Source organism: Ambystoma mexicanum, chromosome 2p (assembly GCF_040938575.1).
Source record: "Ambystoma mexicanum isolate Mex_15411 chromosome 2p, UKY_AmexF1_1, whole genome shotgun sequence".
NCBI classification, from domain to species: domain Eukaryota; kingdom Metazoa; phylum Chordata; class Amphibia; order Caudata; family Ambystomatidae; genus Ambystoma; species Ambystoma mexicanum.
Genome location: NC_090923.1, coordinates 117,454,403 through 117,480,160, shown reverse-complemented (window position 1 = coordinate 117,480,160; position 25,758 = coordinate 117,454,403). Strand labels below are relative to the sequence as shown.

The window sequence follows — 25,758 nt, the reverse complement described above, 5'->3', positions numbered from 1 at the left end:
CAATATGAAAACCCGACACATTCATGCACTTCATGGCGATAATGCATGTGCTACAGATGTTATGGAGCAATTAGCCCACAAAAATGTCAATTGTATGGCCTTAATGCCAACTCTTGCAAGCTGTTTCAAATTCAATGAAATAATGTTAAATGAAGAAATGCAACCAATAATGGAAATTAGCGCCACAGACAAACTAGATGTACATGGTATGACACTACCAATGTGTGAGCAAGCCACAACAAGACTAAACAGTTTAGAAAATTCAATCTCCAACACAGCTGGGTTGGAAAAGATATTCAAAGTATCCTTAAATTGCAGTGTAATGCTTAAACGTAACATTGACGTGGACCAAGGACTAGTTAATGGAGCACTGGGTACAGTTGTTGGCTTTCAAACATACCCACGTGACAACAGAATTCAGTTTGTCAATATTCCCTTTGACAAACTTTCAGAAGTAAAAAGGATAGGACGCTCAACAGCTCGATTCCTTCTCTTCAAAGACATGTATGTACGCAGAGAACAATTTTCTCTAACTCTTGCATACGCAGTCACCATTCATAAATCACAAGGTCTTACCCTAGACAAAGCAATGATAGACATTGGTAATACAGTCTTTAAAGAAGGCATGAGCTACGTAGCACTATCACGCTTACATACACTTGACGGTCTATTTCTAATCAACTTTGATGCAAGTAAAGTAAACGCTGATATTCCTTTCATTATAGAATACAATAGACTTTGTTCACTATACACCCCCATCTAAACACATATTCTGTTCCACAAAAAGTAAAACGTTGTAAAAGAAACTAAATCAAACAGAAATGCAACAGGATGTCACTGAAAATCCTCCAAAGAGAGTAAAAGAAACTAAAACTTCATCAAGTACCACAAGCATAAAAGAACCAATTAGGGAAAGTAAACCAGGTACTTCATCAAAGAAAGAAGACAAACTAAAAAAAAATCACTCAGATACAGAACTACCTGGTCCATTTAAACTCTCAAATATAGCTGGTGTAAGTTGCTACGCAAATGTAGCAAATAATATTCTATTTCAATTACCACCAATTGTTGACAACATTTACTTACACAGTACAGACCAATTGTGTTTGTAAATGTTAGTACTTCATAGAAATGCAACAAACAATCCTGACAACACGTATAGTGTTTATGGAATAAACTGTGCTGGTACTGTGCTGGAATGGTGAAATTCACTATAAACTCACAGGAAGATCCACAAGAATTTCTAATGTACTTACTACAAGTACTGGAAAACAAAAGCATACCTATAAATAAAATCTTCCAGATTTCATACATGTGGAAACATACATGCACTCTCTGCAACAATGTGACACAAGAACAAATCCCCAATGAACGCTTTGTATATATCAGTACCTAATTGTGAATCCATTCCATTTCAGCAACTTGTACAAAATGCAAACCATGGTAGATTATGTTCTACCTGCAATTCGGATAATCGCTCCACGTTACTAATGCAAACACATAGTAAATATGTAATACTAATACTTCTACGTTACAATGCAGATGGTACCAAAAACAACTGCAAGCTGACTGGATTCACACATGGTCAAGTATCACTTGGTAAGAAAACCTTCACAACAATAGGTATAATCTACCACGCAGGAGCCACAACCAATTCAGGTCACTACACTGCATATATAAAAAAGAAATGTGGATGGTTTGAATGTAATGATAGTACCATTACTCTAAAGTAGAGATTACCAGCATATTTTTTAAACGCTTATTTAATGTTCTTAAAACCAAAATGTATTAACTAAACTGTACTTAAACCTTAACTAAACTTGTAGTAAAAAAATATAAACTGTTTGAACATTCCAACAGGTATCTAACTGCCTGAAGATTCTACAACAACTAATCAGATAAATGAATACCACTAAATTATATTAAAAAAATAGACAGTTAGAATAGCCAACTGGTATCTAACTGTCCCAAAATTGTACAATATCAAAACTGATAAATCAATACCACTAAATTATATAAAAAGAATAGACAGAATACGCCAACTGGTATCTAACTACTCCAAAATGTTACAATATCCAAACAAATCCAACATGGATTTTTTTTTCTCCCAAAGACCCAATGATTTTAGCAACAAACACAGAAACTGAGCAAATTACACAGTACACTGGTTTGTAATCTACTAAATATGAGGGTCAAAAAAAATAAAATGTTGATTATTCAATGTTATAAGCCATTACAAATTACCAATACTAACATGATCTTTTCTTTTATCACAGAAATGAACAAGAAATACATGTACTCCAGTTACTAAACCAAACAGTAAGTATGTTATAATAAGAACAACCATCGCAACATATAACACCCATAGGGGCTTTTAACTTTGTTCCTTATAAATTTGTTCTTGGATCCCAAACTTCTAAGCCACTATGAGTGTGATATGCTGCGGTGGTTGGGGCCAGGGCATAGAGTCTTGGGCGCATGGCCATATGACCATGCTCCCAAGACTCTATGCCCTGGCCCCAACCACCGCAGCATATCACACCCATAGAGTCAAACATTTTAACTATGCCTTATGGGAACTTTTAATGTCCGTGGACATGATGAGTGTTCTTAGAACACTTCCAACTTGCCAGCGAACAATACGGACAGCGTCCTCAGGACACCCCCATTTTGTTTATTGACGAACATCCCAGAACACATGATATATTCTTAGAACAGTTTCAACTTACCTGCGAACAAAACGGACAGGCATACCGTTCTCAGGACACCCCCATTTTATTTATTTACGAACATTTCAGGACACCGCGTTCTCAGGACACCCGCATTTTATTTATTTAACAACATTTCAGGACACCGCGAGTGTTCTTTAACGCTTTCAACTTACCAGCGAACAATACGGACAGCGTCTTCAGGACACCCCCATTTTGTTTATTTACGGACATTTCAGGACACCGCGGGTGTTCGACAGCGTCCTCAGGACACACCCATTTCGTTTATTTACAGACATTTCAGGACACTGCGAGTGTTCTTAGAACAGTTTCAGCTTGCTTGCGAACAACACGTACACATGTTGCGTCCTCAGGACACCCCCATTTTGTTTATTACTGAACATCCACTGTCCTCAGGACACCCCCATTTTGTTTATTGACGAACATCCCGGAACACATAATATATTCTTAGAACAGTTTCAACTAGCCAGCGAACAAAACGGACAGGCATAGCGTCCTCAGGACACCCCCATTTTGTTTATTGACGAACATCCACCGTCCTCAGGACACCCCCATTTTGTTTATTGACGAACATCCCAGAACACATGATATATTCTTAAAATAGTACAGTAGTGGGGGGTATTTTGGAATATCAACCATCAATGTCCTGCGCTAGATAAGCAGAGGTGGCAGCTGAACAGTGGAGTAACGAAGTGATAGACCCCCTACTCCGGTAAGTATAAGTAAGTATATAGGGCTCAGCAGGAACCCTGCTCCACTTTAGATCAAGCGCCATACAATAAAGACAGTACAAGAGATTATCAGATTTTCATGAGGTATATTTTTCACAGACGGTTGCCCTATAGAGACACGTGTTTCGGCGAATCACTCGCCTTTTTCAATCAGGGCTGATTAGTGAGACAGAGATCAAAAGGAGGGGAAACGGGGAGGATTGTTAGGAGTAATAAAGAAAACATCAAAAAAGGGGAGAAAAAGCAAAAGGAACAAATCATTAGATTTTATATGTATGCAAATTATATTTGTATCGGTATCTTTAAAATACGGAGAAGTTGCTTACCTAATTGGTGAAAGATAAAGTTCACTTATTCAAATGGTAAATTTCATGGGATCAATCCCGCCTGTTAAAGAATTATACCCAATCGTGAGCATACTCATTTGGCATATTAGCTAAACGTTGGTCTGTTGTTAGCGAGCACTGTGCACCAAAAGAATAATTTCAAAATGCGTTGTACATTATTTTATCATGTTATTTGGTTCAAAAACTAAACGTACTCAGTAGTCAAACTTGGCTAATCAATAGTAAGGGAATGTTATTTTCCTTACAACGCGTAGTACACGTGCATTTCGTGTCATACTGTTTATGGTGCACTAAAGCGCAGGCACGAATACATTTGGAAAGCAAATTAGTGTCACAGTGAAGGGTTTATGGCTTACCTCACAAGAGGTGGTCTCCTTCACAAGCGTCGGCGTCTGGAAGCGAGCACAGACGCCGCGCTTTGCATCGGTAATAAAACTAACGTCGCCATAGTGACCGCAGTCCTTCTACCCTTTCGGATATTAGTCGAAAAGCAGAGCGCCATCTTGTAGATGTATCAAAGTTACGGGTTTTGCTTTTTGTGCGAATAGAGTCAGAAAATATCCAATATGTACATAAATAATTATGTTTGCGAGACCTTTCTCCATGTTAATGGAGAGGTTTTTTGTGTTGAATAGCATTCAGAAATGAAATTGCAATTGTACCGACTCACAAATATTTGAACAAGAATGCGAAACGTTACACAACAGATTTAAAGCACGAGGATATAAAACAAGATTCATACAAGCAGCCTCCGACAAAGCCCACAAGACTACTAGAGATTCAACTCTTGAATTCACACGTCCAGGATCAACTAAAAGACCAGACACTGTAAAATTCATCACCACTTTTTGTGCAAATAATGGGACCTTACGATCAATACTACGAAAAAATTGGCATCTTCTGAAACTAGATGAGCACATCTGTAAATACATTGATAATTCCCCAACAATGATCTATAGAAGAGCCAGAACAATCAAATCAACTATCAGTCCTTCTATGCTACCAGAAGAAGATCAACCTCCAATACACACTTGGCTACAAACATCCAGTCTTGGGTTTAGAAAATGTGGATGCTGTACAATGTGCAAACATGCACATGCTTTCGCCACGAAATTTACAGACATTTTCGGTATATCTGCCATGATTAAAGAGAACATCAATTGCAAATCCAAGTTTGTAGTATACGCAATTATTTGTATTTGTAATAAGATATATGTGGGTAGCACCATCCGTGAACTAAGGATACGAATAAGAGAACATCTGTCATCAATAGGGAGTCAAGACTCCCTACTTCCACTTGCAGCCCATTGGCAACTGAACCATCAAATGGATGACAAAAATAGAATTCAATTCATTGGCCTCAAAAAAATCGGCATAGGAAGAAGAGGGGGAAATCGAGAACTATCTTTGAGACAACAGGAAGCCCGTACCATATGCCATTTTAGAGCAACTAAAGTGGGCCTGAACTCGGACAATGAGATGGGAGTTTTTCTTTGAACTAATGAAACTTATGTTTCTTTGAATGAAATTTTTGAATTGAAGTTTAGATATTTTTGATGACCTTAATACTGAATATCTATTTGATTGCAACTTGTCCCTACTATTTAACACCACAAATAGTCTCTTTTTGCTTGCTGCTTCGATATATATACATTAATATATAAGTGAAAATTTAACACCTCACATATAACATAAAACCTATTAGTAACAGGTTTTTATCTACGGTAACTCTATTGATGCTCGAGCTTTATGTCTATAATCTAAAATGAATGCAAATACTATTGCAATTTCATTTTCTGAATGCTATTCAACACAAAAAACCTCTCCATTAACATGGAGAAAGGTCTCGCAAACATAATTATTTATTTACATATTGGATATTTTCTGACTCTATTCGCACAAAAAGCAAAACCCGTAACTTTGATACATCTACAAGATGGCGCTCTGCTTTTCGACTAATATCCGAAAGGGTAGAAGGACTGCGGTCACTATGGCGACGTTAGTTTTATTACCGATGCAAAGCGCGGCGTCTGTGCTCGCTTCCAGACGCCGACGCTTGTGAAGGAGACCACCTCTTGTGAGGTAAGCCATAAACCCTTCACTGTGACACTAATTTGCTTTCCAAATGTATTCGTGCCTGCGCTTTAGTGCACCATAAACAGTATGACACGAAATGCACGTGTACTACGCGTTGTAAGGAAAATAACATTCCCTTACTATTGATTAGCCAAGTTTGACTACTGAGTACGTTTAGTTTTTGAACCAAATAACATGATAAAATAATGTACAACGCATTTTGAAATTATTCTTTTGGTGCACAGTGCTCGCTAACAACAGACCAACGTTTAGCTAATATGCCAAATGAGTATGCTCACGATTGGGTATAATTCTTTAACAGGCGGGATTGATCCCATGAAATTTACCATTTGAATAAGTGAACTTTATCTTTCACCAATTAGGTAAGCAACTTCTCCGTATTTTAAAGATACCGATACAAATATAATTTGCATACATATAAAATCTAATGATTTGTTCCTTTTGCTTTTTCTCCCCTTTTTTGATGTTTTCTTTATTACTCCTAACAATCCTCCCCGTTTCCCCTCCTTTTGATCTCTGTCTCACTAATCAGCCCTGATTGAAAAAGGCGAGTGATTCGCCGAAACACGTGTCTCTATAGGGCAACCGTCTGTGAAAAATATACCTCATGAAAATCTGATAATCTCTTGTACTGTCTTTATTGTATGGCGCTTGATCTAAAGTGGAGCAGGGTTCCTCCTGAGCCCTATATACTTACTTATACTTACCGGAGTAGGGGGTCTATCACTTCGTTACTCCACTGTTCAGCTGCCACCTCTGCTTATCTAGCGCAGGACATTGATGGTTGATATTCCAAAATACCCCCCACTACTGTACTATTTTGAAAATATATCAACAGTCCTAGTACGCTTGTTAATTGATACAGAATTTGTGCCTAGTACACAATGGCACAATATTTAAAAAACCGTGAAGAAGATGCAAACAAATTATTTGCGCCTAGAGGAAGCACTTTACATGCGTTCAAGAATCTTAACCCCAAGAAAGAGGACCTAAGGTCCCAATTTGTGAAACTGGAAAGAGCCTCGAGGAAAGAAATTGACAAATATTGGGAAATGATATCTTTGCAGAACTATCTAACCAATAATCAAATCCCTAGAGGACTACGAATTTTGATATTTCCAGACTTTACCAAAGATGATGACAAGGACCTAGCGGACCTTTGGGAAGGAAATTTGAACTATAGCTCTAAAACTATGATAGAATTGCTCGTGGAACATGCCACACGTGAACACAAGAGAGCTACTGAAACAATTGAAAATTTGAAAAAAGAGATAGCAAACACACAAGCTTTGGAAGCAACAAAAGAACGAAATTTTGGAAAAATGTATGAAATACTCAGCGATTACCAAGAAGAAATCAAAATTCGTAAACTTAGAAAATATTTGAGAGATGAAAGAGATTACCGCGACGATCGTGTATACACGTTTCAAGACAAATACAATCAATTCACCAAACCGCTCTCAAAAAGCAGTACACCAAATACTTCATCAGGCAGCTCTGATGTTGAATCAGATCCTGAAAAAGATCAAGAAGCCAATATTTCAGAACAAGTAACTACCAAACAACAAGGCTTCCTCAATCAGATACGCAGATATAAGAAAGGAACTAGAAATGCAAACTTCACTAAACAAGTCCGTTTTCAACTACCGGCCCAACCGAACAAGAATTCATTTATACCAGGCGAAGAGGAAGGCGGGGGAAACCTAGCCAACACAAGCGAAACAAACGAAAACAGAAGACAAACACGAGCAAATACCAGAGAAGCAGCGCGCCGCAACAAATAACAAATTTAGTACTTAATCTCTCAAGTTTAAATTTGAGTAAAGAAGAAACCTCATTGTTAAACAAAGGACTGTCCTTTGCCCCTACACATGTCTATGACACTACGGAAGTACATATAGATCTCTTTCGATTTGTACGAAAACTAAAATTAAAAAAATATTTTGAAACTCTAGTATCAGAACGAAGACCTCAGGAACCATCACCGATTAAGAGTGATATAACTATTCAAAATTTGGAAAATATCTTTGCAATCAGGTCTTTTCAAGAACCATCCTCTTATTCAATACATCAAACACTACAAGAACTGAAAATTAAGCCTATCAGCCTCATCAAAGAAGAAATGAAACCTCAATCTAAATTTACTCCACAATTAAGTCCTGAAAATACGATTGATGCGTTCTATAAAGCTGTGACAGATGATCTTGATAAGGCAAAATTTATCAACAGAAAGAGACTAAGCGATCTGACCCAAAAAGGAATCTGGAAAAATAACTTAAGTCGTCTTGAACAACAAGCTATGAAGAAATTTAAAAACAACAAAAATATTGTAATTAAAGAAGCCGATAAAGGCGGAAATGTAGTAATTATGAATAGATCGGATTACCTGTCAATGGCCATTAACCATCTCAGTACACCAGGTTGCTATGAATTACTAGCAACTAATCCCCGACCAAATATACAAACTGAAGTAGAAGAACAAATTCAATCATGGTACAGGAAAGGTTTATTAACTGATCAAGAAAAGGCATGGATTTGGATCCAACAACCGATTACACCTATAATCTACTTTTTACCTAAGATTCATAAACCTTACCAAACAATACCGGAAGGTAGACCTATTGTCAATGGGATTGGTTGGGTCACTGAAAGAATTGCAGAATATCTAGATCATATACTTAGACCCAGGGTATCGAAAATTCAGGCCTACCTAAAAGACTCTACAGACACAATCAAGAAAATTAGTAAAATCGAATGGAAACCTGATTATCTATTAGCAACTTGGGATGTCAAGGCGCTGTACACCTCGATTGAACATGAGGCAGCAATGATAATGCTACAATACACGTTTAGAGACGACTCCGCCTCTCATTATCATTTTGTAGAAATGTTAAAAGAAATGCTATCCTTAACCTTAACCAACAACATTTTCCTTTTCAATGACCAGTACTATCGACAAAAAAGAGGAGTAGCGATGGGAGTAAAATTTGCCCCAGCTATCGCTAACCTATTCATGGGAATGTTTGAAGATATACATATCTACACGGATACAATGTTCAATGAAAACGTGGTGATGTGGTCACGCTTTATAGATGACGTCCTATTAATATGGAAAGGAACACCGGAAGAATTGAATGAATTTATGAGGAGATCAAACTGTAATTCCTTTGGAATAGTCTTTACTGGTACGTCCAGTGGAACAGAAATAAACTTTTTAGACCTCACCATTTATGTTCAAGAAAACAAGTTACTAACAAAAACATATCGCAAACAGACAGAGGTTAATTCAACCCTTTTTGCTACAAGTTGTCATTTTGATCCTGTGAAGAATAACATTCCTAAAGGCGAGTTCATTCGAGCCCTACGCAATTGTACCGACTCACAAATATTTGAACAAGAATGCGAAACGTTACACAACAGATTTAAAGCACGAGGATATAAAACAAGATTCATACAAGCAGCCTCCGACAAAGCCCACAAGACTACTAGAGATTCAACTCTTGAATTCACACGTCCAGGATCAACTAAAAGACCAGACACTGTAAAATTCATCACCACTTTTTGTGCAAATAATGGGACCTTACGATCAATACTACGAAAAAATTGGCATCTTCTGAAACTAGATGAGCACATCTGTAAATACATTGATAATTCCCCAACAATGATCTATAGAAGAGCCAGAACAATCAAATCAACTATCAGTCCTTCTATGCTACCAGAAGAAGATCAACCTCCAATACACACTTGGCTACAAACATCCAGTCTTGGGTTTAGAAAATGTGGATGCTGTACAATGTGCAAACATGCACATGCTTTCGCCACGAAATTTACAGACATTTTCGGTATATCTGCCATGATTAAAGAGAACATCAATTGCAAATCCAAGTTTGTAGTATACGCAATTATTTGTATTTGTAATAAGATATATGTGGGTAGCACCATCCGTGAACTAAGGATACGAATAAGAGAACATCTGTCATCAATAGGGAGTCAAGACTCCCTACTTCCACTTGCAGCCCATTGGCAACTGAACCATCAAATGGATGACAAAAATGGAATTCAATTCATTGGCCTCAAAAAAATCGGCATAGGAAGAAGAGGGGGAAATCGAGAACTATCTTTGAGACAACAGGAAGCCCGTACCATATGCCATTTTAGAGCAACTAAAGTGGGCCTGAACTCGGACAATGAGATGGGAGTTTTTCTTTGAACTAATGAAACTTATGTTTCTTTGAATGAAATTTTTGAATTGAAGTTTAGATATTTTTGATGACCTTAATACTGAATATCTATTTGATTGCAACTTGTCCCTACTATTTAACACCACAAATAGTCTCTTTTTGCTTGCTGCTTCGATATATATACATTAATATATAAGTGAAAATTTAACACCTCACATATAACATAAAACCTATTAGTAACAGGTTTTTATCTACGGTAACTCTATTGATGCTCGAGCTTTATGTCTATAATCTAAAATGAATGCAAATACTATTGCAATTTCATTTTCTGAATGCTATTCAACACAAAAAACCTCTCCATTAACATGGAGAAAGGTCTCGCAAACATAATTATTTATTTACATATTGGATATTTTCTGACTCTATTCGCACAAAAAGCAAAACCCGTAACTTTGATACATCTACAAGATGGCGCTCTGCTTTTCGACTAATATCCGAAAGGGTAGAAGGACTGCGGTCACTATGGCGACGTTAGTTTTATTACCGATGCAAAGCGCGGCGTCTGTGCTCGCTTCCAGACGCCGACGCTTGTGAAGGAGACCACCTCTTGTGAGGTAAGCCATAAACCCTTCACTGTGACACTAATTTGCTTTCCAAATGTATTCGTGCCTGCGCTTTAGTGCACCATAAACAGTATGACACGAAATGCACGTGTACTACGCGTTGTAAGGAACATAACATTCCCTTACTATTGATTAGCCAAGTTTGACTACTGAGTAAGTTTAGTTTTTGAACCAAATAACATGATAAAATAATGTACAACGCATTTTGAAATTATTCTTTTGGTGCACAGTGCTCGCTAACAACAGACCAACGTTTAGCTAATATGCCAAATGAGTATGCTCACGATTGGGTATAATTCTTTAACAGGCGGGATTGATCCCATGAAATTTACCATTTGAATAAGTGAACTTTATCTTTCACCAATTAGGTAAGCAACTTCTCCGTATTTTAAAGATACCGATACAAATATAATTTGCATACATATAAAATCTAATGATTTGTTCCTTTTGCTTTTTCTCCCCTTTTTTGATGTTTTCTTTATTACTCCTAACAATCCTCCCCGTTTCCCCTCCTTTTGATCTCTGTCTCACTAATCAGCCCTGATTGAAAAAGGCGAGTGATTCGCCGAAACACGTGTCTCTATAGGGCAACCGTCTGTGAAAAATATACCTCATGAAAATCTGATAATCTCTTGTACTGTCTTTATTGTATGGCGCTTGATCTAAAGTGGAGCAGGGTTCCTCCTGAGCCCTATATACTTACTTATACTTACCGGAGTAGGGGGTCTATCACTTCGTTACTCCACTGTTCAGCTGCCACCTCTGCTTATCTAGCGCAGGACATTGATGGTTGATATTCCAAAATACCCCCCACTACTGTACTATTTTGAAAATATATCAACAGTCCTAGTACGCTTGTTAATTGATACAGAATTTGTGCCTAGTACACAATGGCACAATATTTAAAAAACCGTGAAGAAGATGCAAACAAATTATTTGCGCCTAGAGGAAGCACTTTACATGCGTTCAAGAATCTTAACCCCAAGAAAGAGGACCTAAGGTCCCAATTTGTGAAACTGGAAAGAGCCTTGAGGAAAGAAATTGACAAATATTGGGAAATGATATCTTTGCAGAACTATCTAACCAATAATCAAATCCCTAGAGGACTACGAATTTTGATATTTCCAGACTTTACCAAAGATGATGACAAGGACCTAGCGGACCTTTGGGAAGGAAATTTGAACTATAGCTCTAAAACTATGATAGAATTGCTCGTGGAACATGCCACACGTGAACACAAGAGAGCTACTGAAACAATTGAAAATTTGAAAAAAGAGATAGCAAACACACAAGCTTTGGAAGCAACAAAAGAACGAAATTTTGGAAAAATGTATGAAATACTCAGCGATTACCAAGAAGAAATCAAAATTCGTAAACTTAGAAAATATTTGAGAGATGAAAGAGATTACCGCGACGATCGTGTATACACGTTTCAAGACAAATACAATCAATTCACCAAACCGCTCTCAAAAAGCAGTACACCAAATACTTCATCAGGCAGCTCTGATGTTGAATCAGATCCTGAAAAAGATCAAGAAGCCAATATTTCAGAACAAGTAACTACCAAACAACAAGGCTTCCTCAATCAGATACGCAGATATAAGAAAGGAACTAGAAATGCAAACTTCACTAAACAAGTCCGTTTTCAACTACCGGCCCAACCGAACAAGAATTCATTTATACCAGGCGAAGAGGAAGGCGGGGGAAACCTAGCCAACACAAGCGAAACAAACGAAAACAGAAGACAAACACGAGCAAATACCAGAGAAGCAGCGCGCCGCAACAAATAACAAATTTAGTACTTAATCTCTCAAGTTTAAATTTGAGTAAAGAAGAAACCTCATTGTTAAACAAAGGACTGTCCTTTGCCCCTACACATGTCTATGACACTACGGAAGTACATATAGATCTCTTTCGATTTGTACGAAAACTAAAATTAAAAAAATATTTTGAAACTCTAGTATCAGAACGAAGACCTCAGGAACCATCACCGATTAAGAGTGATATAACTATTCAAAATTTGGAAAATATCTTTGCAATCAGGTCTTTTCAAGAACCATCCTCTTATTCAATACATCAAACACTACAAGAACTGAAAATTAAGCCTATCAGCCTCATCAAAGAAGAAATGAAACCTCAATCTAAATTTACTCCACAATTAAGTCCTGAAAATACGATTGATGCGTTCTATAAAGCTGTGACAGATGATCTTGATAAGGCAAAATTTATCAACAGAAAGAGACTAAGCGATCTGACCCAAAAAGGAATCTGGAAAAATAACTTAAGTCGTCTTGAACAACAAGCTATGAAGAAATTTAAAAACAACAAAAATATTGTAATTAAAGAAGCCGATAAAGGCGGAAATGTAGTAATTATGAATAGATCGGATTACCTGTCAATGGCCATTAACCATCTCAGTACACCAGGTTGCTATGAATTACTAGCAACTAATCCCCGACCAAATATACAAACTGAAGTAGAAGAACAAATTCAATCATGGTACAGGAAAGGTTTATTAACTGATCAAGAAAAGGCATGGATTTGGATCCAACAACCGATTACACCTATAATCTACTTTTTACCTAAGATTCATAAACCTTACCAAACAATACCGGAAGGTAGACCTATTGTCAATGGGATTGGTTGGGTCACTGAAAGAATTGCAGAATATCTAGATCATATACTTAGACCCAGGGTATCGAAAATTCAGGCCTACCTAAAAGACTCTACAGACACAATCAAGAAAATTAGTAAAATCGAATGGAAACCTGATTATCTATTAGCAACTTGGGATGTCAAGGCGCTGTACACCTCGATTGAACATGAGGCAGCAATGATAACGCTACAATACACGTTTAGAGACGACTCCGCCTCTCATTATCATTTTGTAGAAATGTTAAAAGAAATGCTATCCTTAACCTTAACCAACAACATTTTCCTTTTCAATGACCAGTACTATCGACAAAAAAGAGGAGTAGCGATGGGAGTAAAATTTGCCCCAGCTATCGCTAACCTATTCATGGGAATGTTTGAAGATATACATATCTACACGGATACAATGTTCAATGAAAACGTGGTGATGTGGTCACGCTTTATAGATGACGTCCTATTAATATGGAAAGGAACACCGGAAGAATTGAATGAATTTATGAGGAGATCAAACTGTAATTCCTTTGGAATAGTCTTTACTGGTACGTCCAGTGGAACAGAAATAAACTTTTTAGACCTCACCATTTATGTTCAAGAAAACAAGTTACTAACAAAAACATATCGCAAACAGACAGAGGTTAATTCAACCCTTTTTGCTACAAGTTGTCATTTTGATCCTGTGAAGAATAACATTCCTAAAGGCGAGTTCATTCGAGCCCTACGCAATTGTACCGACTCACAAATATTTGAACAAGAATGCGAAACGTTACACAACAGATTTAAAGCACGAGGATATAAAACAAGATTCATACAAGCAGCCTCCGACAAAGCCCACAAGACTACTAGAGATTCAACTCTTGAATTCACACGTCCAGGATCAACTAAAAGACCAGACACTGTAAAATTCATCACCACTTTTTGTGCAAATAATGGGACCTTACGATCAATACTACGAAAAAATTGGCATCTTCTGAAACTAGATGAGCACATCTGTAAATACATTGATAATTCCCCAACAATGATCTATAGAAGAGCCAGAACAATCAAATCAACTATCAGTCCTTCTATGCTACCAGAAGAAGATCAACCTCCAATACACACTTGGCTACAAACATCCAGTCTTGGGTTTAGAAAATGTGGATGCTGTACAATGTGCAAACATGCACATGCTTTCGCCACGAAATTTACAGACATTTTCGGTATATCTGCCATGATTAAAGAGAACATCAATTGCAAATCCAAGTTTGTAGTATACGCAATTATTTGTATTTGTAATAAGATATATGTGGGTAGCACCATCCGTGAACTAAGGATACGAATAAGAGAACATCTGTCATCAATAGGGAGTCAAGACTCCCTACTTCCACTTGCAGCCCATTGGCAACTGAACCATCAAATGGATGACAAAAATGGAATTCAATTCATTGGCCTCAAAAAAATCGGCATAGGAAGAAGAGGGGGAAATCGAGAACTATCTTTGAGACAACAGGAAGCCCGTACCATATGCCATTTTAGAGCAACTAAAGTGGGCCTGAACTCGGACAATGAGATGGGAGTTTTTCTTTGAACTAATGAAACTTATGTTTCTTTGAATGAAATTTTTGAATTGAAGTTTAGATATTTTTGATGACCTTAATACTGAATATCTATTTGATTGCAACTTGTCCCTACTATTTAACACCACAAATAGTCTCTTTTTGCTTGCTGCTTCGATATATATACATTAATATATAAGTGAAAATTTAACACCTCACATATAACATAAAACCTATTAGTAACAGGTTTTTATCTACGGTAACTCTATTGATGCTCGAGCTTTATGTCTATAATCTAAAATGAATGCAAATACTATTGCAATTTCATTTTCTGAATGCTATTCAACACAAAAAACCTCTCCATTAACATGGAGAAAGGTCTCGCAAACATAATTATTTATTTACATATTGGATATTTTCTGACTCTATTCGCACAAAGAGCAAAACCCGTAACTTTGATACATCTACAAGATGGCGCTCTGCTTTTCGACTAATATCCGAAAGGGTAGAAGGACTGCGGTCACTATGGCGACGTTAGTTTTATTACCGATGCAAAGCGCGGCGTCTGTGCTCGCTTCCAGACGCCGACGCTTGTGAAGGAGACCACCTCTTGTGAGGTAAGCCATAAACCCTTCACTGTGACACTAATTTGCTTTCCAAATGTATTCGTGCCTGCGCTTTAGTGCACCATAAACAGTATGACACGAAATGCACGTGTACTACGCGTTGTAAGGAAAATAACATTCCCTTACTATTGATTAGCCAAGTTTGACTACTGAGTACGTTTAGTTTTTGAACCAAATAACATGATAAAATAATGTACAACGCATTTTGAAATTATTCTTTTGGTGCACAGTGCTCGCTAACAACAGACCAACGTTTAGCTAATATGCCAAATGAGTATGCTCACGATTGGGTATAATTCTTTAACAGGCGGGATTGATCCCATGAAATTTACCATTTGAATAAGTGAACTTTATCTTTCACCAATTAGGTAAGCAACTTCTCCGTATTTTAAAGATACCGATACAAATATAATTTGCATACATATAAAATCTAATGATTTGTTCCTTTTGCTTTTTCTCCCCTTTTTTGATGTTTTCTTTATTACTCCTAACAATCCTCCCCGTTTCCCCTCCTTTTGATCTCTGTCTCACTAATCAGCCCTGATTGAAAAAGGCGAGTGATTCGCCGAAACACGTGTCTCTATAGGGCAACCGTCTGTGAAAAATATACCTCATGAAAATCTGATAATCTCTTGTACTGTCTTTATTGTATGGCGCTTGATCTAAAGTGGAGCAGGGTTCCTCCTGAGCCCTATATACTTACACATGATATATTCTTAGAACAGTTTCAACTTGCCTGCAAACAAAACGGACAGGCATACCGTTCTCAGGACACCCCCATTTTATTTATTTACGTACATTTCAGAACACGGCGTTCTCAGGACACCCCCATTTTATTTATTTACAAACATTTCAGAACACCGCAAGTGTTCTTAGAACACTTTCAACTTGCCAGCGAATAATACGGACAGCGTCCTCAGGACACCCCCATCTTGTTTATTTACAGACATTTCAGCACACCGCGAGTGTTCTTAGAACAGTTTCAGCTTGCTTGCAAACAACACGGACACATATTGCGTCCTCAGAACACCCCCATTTAGTTTATTTAGAACATTTCAGAACAGCTGTGTTGTCCGCAGACAAATTGAACACAACAAGACGGTCTACCAAATAAATAAATACAGCATTTAACCCATCTCTTACTCTCCCACCCTTCCCAAACACTCTTACACACCAACACACTCTACTAAATACAATTTTTCAACCAAGTTTCACTGCGCTGTCCACGGACGTCCGCGAATCCAAGATGGCGGGCGCTATTGAAAATCTGACACACTCGACGCTCTGCGCCGTCCAATCAGCGAACACGTTGCATGTCCACGGACATGACGCAGGCCGGTTGGCCAATCAGGACACTGTCCGTGGAGCGAACAGGGAAGTGTGTCCGCAGACCGAACACAGATATCACTAATTTTTTGTGACCTACTTTTTGGTCATTTAAAAAAAAACTACTGGACGGATTTTCACCAAATTTGCAAAAGCACGCTTTCGGGACCAAGCCGCTACTCCTGGTCCAAATTTGGTGAAAATCAGTCCAGCGGTTTGGGCTGTAGGCATGAGCAAAGTTTTTTCCCCATTCAGTCTATGGGAAAAAAAAAAGTTTTGGGACCCCCCTTATAACTTTGCCCCCCCTGGACGAATCCTCACCAAACTTTGGAAAAATATTCAGGGTGAGTCATATACTGTTTTTGCAAAGTTTGGTGAGGATTCGTCCAGGGAGAGCGAAGTTATAAGCCGCCCAAAAAGTGCTCTTCCTATGGAAACAGCAATTTAACCATAACTACATGGCCACTACTGTGGCCATGTAATAAGAAAATATGTATATATTGCACAGCATATTATTCTCTTGGATTACACGTGAAAACTTCTTTTAATGCCTTAACCAAAGATATCCTAGAGTATTGAAGACTGATGTCACTGCTTGTAATGTTATTTACTCTGATGTCGCTACTGATCATGTCAATCCATATTGTGCAAATTAGGGTTCTGCATATCTTTTTCTGGACAGGTCCGGAAGACAAATTAGAACATATCAGTGCCTTGTATGCCTAACATTCCCACAGTGCTGTGAATTTGTTTTGCTGTTTATGTGTTCAAGAGGCTCAGGAAGGGGGGCCCACGCAGCTGCCCTTATTTTGGATGTCTTACTACACAGCAACATATTTCTTTTATGGCATTCACACACTGATTCATGGAATTATTTGCGCGTAAAAAGCACCTTTGCACGCCATTCTGCCCGAAAATCCCCATACCTCAAACAGGGATTTTCGTCAGAATGGCGCGCAAATGTGCGTTTTACACGTAAATAATTCCATGAATCAGGGTATCAATGTGCACTGTGGCTTGTGTGCATGTTACAAGCTGAACTTTCGGGCTGCTGTCACCTTAACTCAGTGGTATTCAAACTTTTTCATAACCTAGTAAAAGAAAAAATCTGAGCTCCGCCTACCTAGGCATTGGCCCCCCCAGGTGGCCCAAAGGATGTCCAGGGGGAGCCCAGACTCTTTACAATATGAGCAGATTGTCTACAGCTTAGATGTTCTATTAAAAGCAGTCACCTTTATCCTGTCTTATATCAAAAACATTAATCTTAATATTATTTTAAAAGAGTATGCGCCCTGCCCCAGACATCCTTCGGGGCCCCTAGTTTGAGGACCCCACTGCCGTAAACAGAAGACTTTAAATATGTGCTTGTCAGCAGGTTACAGACTGCAATTGATAGCACACAGCATTGTTTACACCTCTTTGCCTTTTACTCCGGTTTCATCTGTGTTGGCACCTTGCTGACACAACAACTACTAGCTTTTCAGTGGCAGTTTAGTGTTTCAGCTTGCCTCTGGCTGCCTGCCCCATGAGATTAAAGGGCATTCCTTTGTATCCATTTTTATTTAAGCAACCCAAGGGTGACACAGACTGTGTTCACCCTTCCTAATTGTAGGCAAGGGGGACCCAATAATATTGACATGGGACCCACAAGCCGGGACAAATGTCTAGCTGGGTGGCCCTGTGTGCGAGTGCTGAGACGCTCTTTGTTATTCCAATGCGCCTGACTGCCACCAGTGAGCTGTGGCTGGTGTGATGAGATGGGAAGGTGTCAGACCAAGAAATGGCAGGGCCTAGTGTCCTTTTGTCGGTCATCCGAGTGCTAAGTCTGCATCTGCTTAGTAGGATGGCTGGCATGACAGAACAGTTTAAGGAGAGTGTGAGACACGGCTCAGGTACTGAAAAGAGTGACACGGTGAACCATTTATAGGAGAGCATGTGACATGCCAAAGGTTGCAGAAAAATGTGTGAAGTGGCAAAATTCTTTTGCGCAGTGTGTTTGATGGAGAGGAGACGGTCTGCAAGCAGTGTATGTGAAATTGCAGAAGTCCTGCGAGAAAATCAGTGACATGGAAGCAGGCTTGTTAAAGAGGGGGTCATTACAGGTTTGGCGGAGCAGAAAAAGTGCTGGTAAAAATGATGGTAAATCCGTTACCGACACTTTAACCGCACAGCAAAACTACAGGTCTGCCGGAGGGGGTTATCTGATTTACCTTCAGCCAGGAGCTGGAGATAAACCAGGCCCCCACTGTGGAAAAAACTGCTGATTCAGATAATTCCTCCCATGGTGTCCTATGGGACTTCATGGAATAGGGAATTGGCGGCCGCCAGCTGTAATATCCTGGAAATACTGGGATATCAGGCCGTGGTAATGCCAGGGGCGTTGCTAGGGGGGGCTAAGGGGGCTATAGCCGCTGATCCTTTGGTTGTAGCCCCTGACAGAATCTCAGGAGCTACAGCCAAAAGACTAGCTAGCCCCCAGTCCCAACAGTTCTGACATCAGCTTAGCCCCGGGTCTTTTCCAGACCAAGCAACTCCCCTGGGTAATGCTAATTCCGTTTGCCGGTATCCTGCCAGAATTACCAGCCAGATTCCGGCAAACTTGCAATGGCCCATAGCAACCCGCTTGCAATAAAGTATGGGCCATGCAAAAGCTCTGTGACCAATAGAAACTGATTTGCAACCTGGTAAGTCGAAAAATGTATTCATATGCATGTAGACACAAATTAGTCACAAGTTTCATCATAAGTGAAAGGAAAAGGCTGTATGGAGAGCTTGTGATATGAGAGTGACTTCGTAGCATAGTGTGCCAGAGTGCAGGCTCTTCGGGGAGTGTGTTAAGATAGAGGCCTTAATGAACAGCCTGTAACCTAGCAACGTTTAAGTAGCAGAGTGGCTGGCATATTGATTGGCTATCAGGGTTGTAGTGGGCTCGCAGAAGAGGATGCAACATAGAAGTGGGCTCACAGACAAAGGTGTGACATGGCAGTGGGCTGCAGGTGTGACATGGCAATGGATTTGCACATGACGGTTTGACTTGGCAGTGGGCACACAAAACCTATTGTCGCATGGCAGTGGGCATGGCGAACAGGTTGTGGTAGGGCTAGGAGATTGACTCACTTTCTCACTCTATGCCTTTTCGGATCCCGTGGGCCTGACCTACTTGTCCTTTCTTTGTTTCAGACCGCCACGAGGTCATCATGAAAGACATCCTGGAGCTAGACACGTGGGAGAACCAGTGGAACGTGGCTGCCGTGAAGGTTCTGATGCACGACAGCTATGATGTCTGCCTCGTTGCCAAGATGAACCCCCGAGACCTGATCCCTCCGCCTTCAGACTTAGTGGCTCAGTGAGGGAAAGCATGGGCTGTTCCTGCTCTGTTCATACAATGCATCGGTGCAGAGCTCCTCTCTGTCAGGAAATAGATGTGGGAACTGAGCTCTTGGCGGTCCCTCCTCGAGCAAGGAACTGGACTGTGCCAGCCTGCCAGGACATTAGAGAACAGAATTAGGGTTTCTCCAGCTTTCTGCATTTATTTGCAAGCTTTGTGGCTCCGTAGATTTTTATCTGCTTTCTGTATCTTTTTACCATTTGAATGATAAAAGGCCATTCACTTCCATTGGAACGTTCTTCAACGAAGCTCTCCTTTAGCTGCACCGTATACATTTCTGTAGCCACACCACTTTCCATATCCTTAACAATTGTCCAATGCTCACTTTTACAGAGGAACTCTCCAACCCTTGGAATGCTGTACATGTTTGCTTTTAAAACACCTTTCTCTCCTCCCTTGAGAATTGTACCCATAAGTCCCTTTTGGAATGCTGCTGCCCTTCTTTATAGTGGCCCGCAGGTCCACTGTTACAATGCCAACCAACCCTTTTGGATTGTCTGCCTATTAAGAATGTGGGAAATGGTGACTTTTGGAATCCCACTACCTTTTCTTATGATTGCTGTGCCTGCTTACTTCTGGAAAGACACTGCCCTCTTTAAGAATTCTATGCCTGTTCATTTTCAGGCTCTTTCTCCCCTTCCTTCAAAATGTTGCATCCATTCATTATTAGAATGTTGCTCCCCTTCCTGCAGAATGCTCAACAGACGCGCCTATGGAATGTTGTACCCTCCCTCTGTGCCTGTTCAACTATTTCACCCCTCATTACAATGCTGTGCATATTCACTTTGGAATGTTTCTCTACTTCCTTTAGAATGCAAAGCCTCTCTCTCTACAATACTGTGCTTGCTTACTTTAAGAAGGCTGCTCTCCTCCTTTAAGAATGCTGTGTATGGCCTCCTTCAAATGGCACTCGCCTCTCTATGAAATGCTGTGCCTGTTCACCTATTTCACCCCTCATTACTATACTGTGCACATTCACTTTTGGAATCCCTCTCCACTTCCTTTAGAATGCAAAGCCTGTTCACTTTTAGAATGTGGCTCCCCCTCCTGCAGAATGCTCAGAAGGCACATTTATGGAATGTTGCACCCCTCTCTCTACAATACTGTGCTTGCTTACTTTACGGCCGCTCTCCTCCTTTAAGAATGCTGTGCATGGTCCGCCTTCAAATGGCACTTGCCTCTCTTTAGAATGCTGTCCCTGTTCTCCAATTTCACCCTCATTACAATAATGTGCATATTCACTTTTGGAATGTCTCTCCACTTCCTTTAGAATGCAAAGCCTGTTCACTTTTAGAATGTGGGACCCACTCCTGCAGAATGCTCAGCTAGCACATTTATGGAATGTTGCACCCCTCTCTCTACAATACTGTGCTTGTTTACTCTAAAAAGGCCACTCGCTTCGTTTCAAAATGCTGTCCATGGTACCTTTTAAAACGTGCACCTCTTTTTTTCGAATGCTTCATATATGCCGTTTAAAAAGGTCACTCTGTGCCATTTAGATGGCTGTGTGTCTTCACTTTTACAATGTAGCTGCTGTGGCTGAGTGAACTAATGACCACACCATAGGGATCTGGGTTTGACCTCATGGTCGCTGGTTCGAATCCTGGCAGCCTACTTCGTCCTTCGGAGGTTGATAAAATGAGTACCATTGAGTAATAAACATGTGTTGGCGCGTCAAGATGCCCCAATGGGGTGAATGTGTGTTTTATAATCTCACTTCACGTTCATGACACTGAATTCTCTTTATAATGCTGTGCAGCCTCTGTTAATGAGTGCCGCGCATCCATTTAGAATAAAGCACATATTATCATTTAGGAAGTGCTCCCCTTCTTTTGGGATGTTGCACAATTACATTTCAAATGTCAGCCCCTTCCCTTCATGGTGCTACACACACACACATAGACATTCAGACGTTTACTCCTCTCTCGTCAGCTTTCCGTGCATGTTGACTTTTAGAATGTTTCTCCCCTTCCAGAATTTTATGGCAGCTCACTTCACTTTCATAGATAAATGCCTAATTAATATTGAAGCTCACAGGCGCCCCTTAACACTAAGAAATAATGGCCATGGCGAACCCGTCAAATTGATAGGCCAGGGCAAAGGGAGGGCTCTCAATTGTGGTGTAGAGGAAAGGTGGTTGAAGCGCCATGACGGGGCTTGAACCCTCGGCCGCAGCTGTGAATCCCACAGCGTGCTGGCTGCTCCCGCTGTGATCCTTGCTGCTGCGCCGAGCGCGCGAGCAGCACTTCTAGTCAGGGGAAACAAACCGATTGCTCGAGGCACAACGCAGCATCGGGAGCTGGCCCACCGCCGCAAGCAATACCAGCAGCACCCCCTCATGTCACGTGGTTGCTCAATCCACCCAAAGACACAGCGAAAGGGCATAAAGCTAAAGAGACAGGCCTGGCACTATATATATATATATCCTCAGGTGAGCGCGTGCAAGGGTGAAGGCTACTCCAGCCTCTGGACATTATATAAAGTCGGTGAAAATTGTGGGGCCCCTACATGAAGTGGCTGGCTGCATAGAGCTCTCTGTACAAAACACAACACACGTCCAACCTTAGAGTGGATCCCACCATGGTGCTCACCGGCAGATGCATAAAACTAGTGGAAGAGGAGCAAGCACTAGCTGGGTAGAGCCCAGCGCGGCCTCTGCCAACTAACTCATGGAGGGCAGCAACAACTGACAGTGAGTAAGGCACAGAAGGAAACCAGGAACTCGCCTTCCACCACAGAAGGATGTCAGACAGGCAGCAGCCACCATCAGACCGTGGGAATGCCCACGGCTCCCCAGCGGAGCCAGCAGGACGGCAGGAGTCACGCGCAGGAAGGAACACATGGCAAGACTCATAACAAGGCTCATTTATGAAGCCTTTCGACCACTAGACGGAAGGTGCCACTCTCCGGTGGGAGCTGTGGTTTCAGCAATTTGAGCTCCATCTCAAGTCAAAGAAAATTGCAGTAGATGAAGGGAAACACACACGGCTCATTCTGAATCTGGGAACGTTAGCCCTGCGGTTGTTCAACACCCTACCTAACAGAGGTCTGGACAATGACTTTCAATCAGCAACAGCAGCGCTCAGCAGCAAATTCAGACCCCAACTGAACCCAGATTACGAGATGTTCCAGCTAAGCCTAGTGAGACAGCAAACCTCTGAGTCAATTGATGACTTCAACACAAGAATCTGTGAATTAGCGATTGGATGCAAATTTCCCAATGAAGATTTCTCGGTAAGACAAGTCATTCACGGAATCTCGTTCGAGAAACTCAGGAGAGACAATCTATCAGAGAGGAACTTATCCCTCGAGTGAATCCTGGAGATTGGACGTCAAAGAGAAAGGACACTATGAGCCACCTGTCGATTGACATGGATCACCCAACTGCCAACATTGCTGCAATCAAAGCAAAAGGATGCCCCTGCAGAAGAACTTCTGCCATGCCAATGCGCCTGCTATGGACACAGCAGTCGTGCAAATGATGCAGAGGAGCGTGGCACAAGGAAGAGCAGTGCCAAGCCATCGCTCCAACATGCTGGAAATGTTGCAAAATAAACCATTTTGCCTTAGAGTATGATGCAGCCCCAGACTTGGGCGAGAACCACGCAAACTCACTTGAGAGAGACCCGAAAGCCGAATCCAAGCTACCAGGTAAATTGCAGAGGAAAAGCGAGAACGGTGGGGTGTGATCCAGCACTATCTGAAATGTCGCCAGTCCAAGTATGATAGTTAATTTCACATTCTTGTTGTTCATGGCCTGTAAGAATGTCATTGTATGTTCCCTTGTTCTCTCCCTTGCCTTGAGGCGCTTTGAGGGCACATTGTGTATGGGCGCTATATAAATAAACTATCATATGCTTACATGAAACAGCAGCCGTAATTGTAATTTAGCACATGTTCTTAAGCACGTGTTATTTGAGTGATTGTGATGCATGTGGGTCATTTTTCTTCTCATAATAATGGGACTTTTGCATGCTTGGCGCAGCCCTCACCACCTTCCAAAATGGCTGCATGCTTTTTGATGCTGCCTGCATAGCCTTCCTTGGTCCCCCACCATTGGCAACCCTGACTTCATCAGCCAATCGGTGGGACCGGAAGGCGGGAGCCAGCCCAGTGTACAAAGGCCCACTTCTAGCCCCAGGAACATCACTTCTCCACCTCGCTTCCTGTATTCATCACTACTCGAGCTCTCTGTGTGCATCACTTTCCACTGCAATCAGCTGTTCTGCACTCGCGGCTTTCTTCTCCAGCTGCACTCCATAATGTAGGTAAGCCTTGTGGCCCCTAACTACACCACAGACCGCTTGCATCATCCTGAATAAGGAAAAGTACTTTCCTTGTTGTCTTTGGGCATTTCGTTTGTGCTTACATGAAACCACAGCTGTAATTGTAATTTTGCACGTGTTCTTAAGCACGTGTTAATTGAGTGATTGTGCTGCGTGTGGGCCGTTTTTCTGCTCATAATAATGGGACTTTGCATACTTAGAGCTGCCCTCACCATCCTTCCAAGATGGCTGCATGCTTTTTGATGCTGCCTGCATAGCCTTCCCGGTCCCCCACCATTGGCTACCCTGACTTCATCAGCCAATCGGTAGGACCAGGAGGCTGGGGGCCGGCCCAATGTACAAAGGCCCACTTCTAAGGCCCCTGTGTGCTTTCTGTCCGCTTCAGGTATGCTTCCCACCTTAGTCACCTGTGATGCTGGTGTGTGCCCCCCACACGCCCTTGGTCACCTCTGATGCTGGTGTGTGCCTCCCACCCCCCTTGATCGCCTGTGAAGCTGGTGTGTGTCCCCCACCCCTCTTGGTCGCCTATGATGCTGGTGTGTGCCTCCCACCCCCCTTGATCGCCTGTGAAGCTGGTGTGTGTCCCCCACCCCTCTTGGTCGCCTATGATGCTGGTGTGTGCCCCCCATCCCCCATTGGTCACCTGTGATGCTGGTGTGTGCCCTCCACCCCCACTTGGTCGCCTGTGATGCTGGTGTGTGCCACCCAGCCCCTCTTGGTCACTTGTGTTGCTGGTGTGTGCCCCCCACCCCTCCTTGGTCGCCTGTGATGGTGTGATGACGTCTGCATTTGCATGCTGTTGCCGCCCTGCAACATGGGGTTAGGTACCATGTATCTGCTGCCTAACTGACATTTGCATTTGTATGCTGTTGCCGCCCTCCAACATGGGGTTAGGCACCATGCATCTGCAGCCTAACTGACTTTTGCATTTGTATGCTGTTGCCGCCCTGCAACTTGGGGTTAGGGACCATGTATCTGCCGCCTAATCGACTTTTTGCATTTGTATGCTGCTGCCGCCCTGCATTATGCGGTTAGGCACCATGTATCTGCCGCCTAATTTACTTTTTGCATTTGTATGTTTGCATGTGTATGCTGCTACTGCCCTGCAACATGGGGTTAGCTGTTGCCGCCAAGCAATATGGGGTTAGCACCATGTATCTGCCGCCTAATTGACTTTTGCATTTGTATGCTGCTGCCGCCCTGCAACATGGCGTTAGACTCCATGTATCTGCCGCCAAAT

The 25,758-nt window shown here is 41.2% G+C and overlaps 1 protein-coding gene across 1 annotated transcript in view; it reads left to right on the top strand.

Moving 5' to 3' along the window:
- The window catches only part of KBTBD12 (kelch repeat and BTB domain containing 12), a 1,008,581-nt gene extending 984,481 nt beyond the window's left edge, over positions 1-24,100 (top strand). The window contains exon 6 of the mRNA XM_069643368.1: positions 20,025-24,100. Coding sequence (XP_069499469.1) covers positions 20,025-20,194 — 170 coding nt within the window. The 3' untranslated portion in view covers positions 20,195-24,100. The remainder of the gene's footprint in view (positions 1-20,024) is intronic.
- The last annotated feature ends 1,658 nt before the right edge of the window (positions 24,101-25,758 follow it).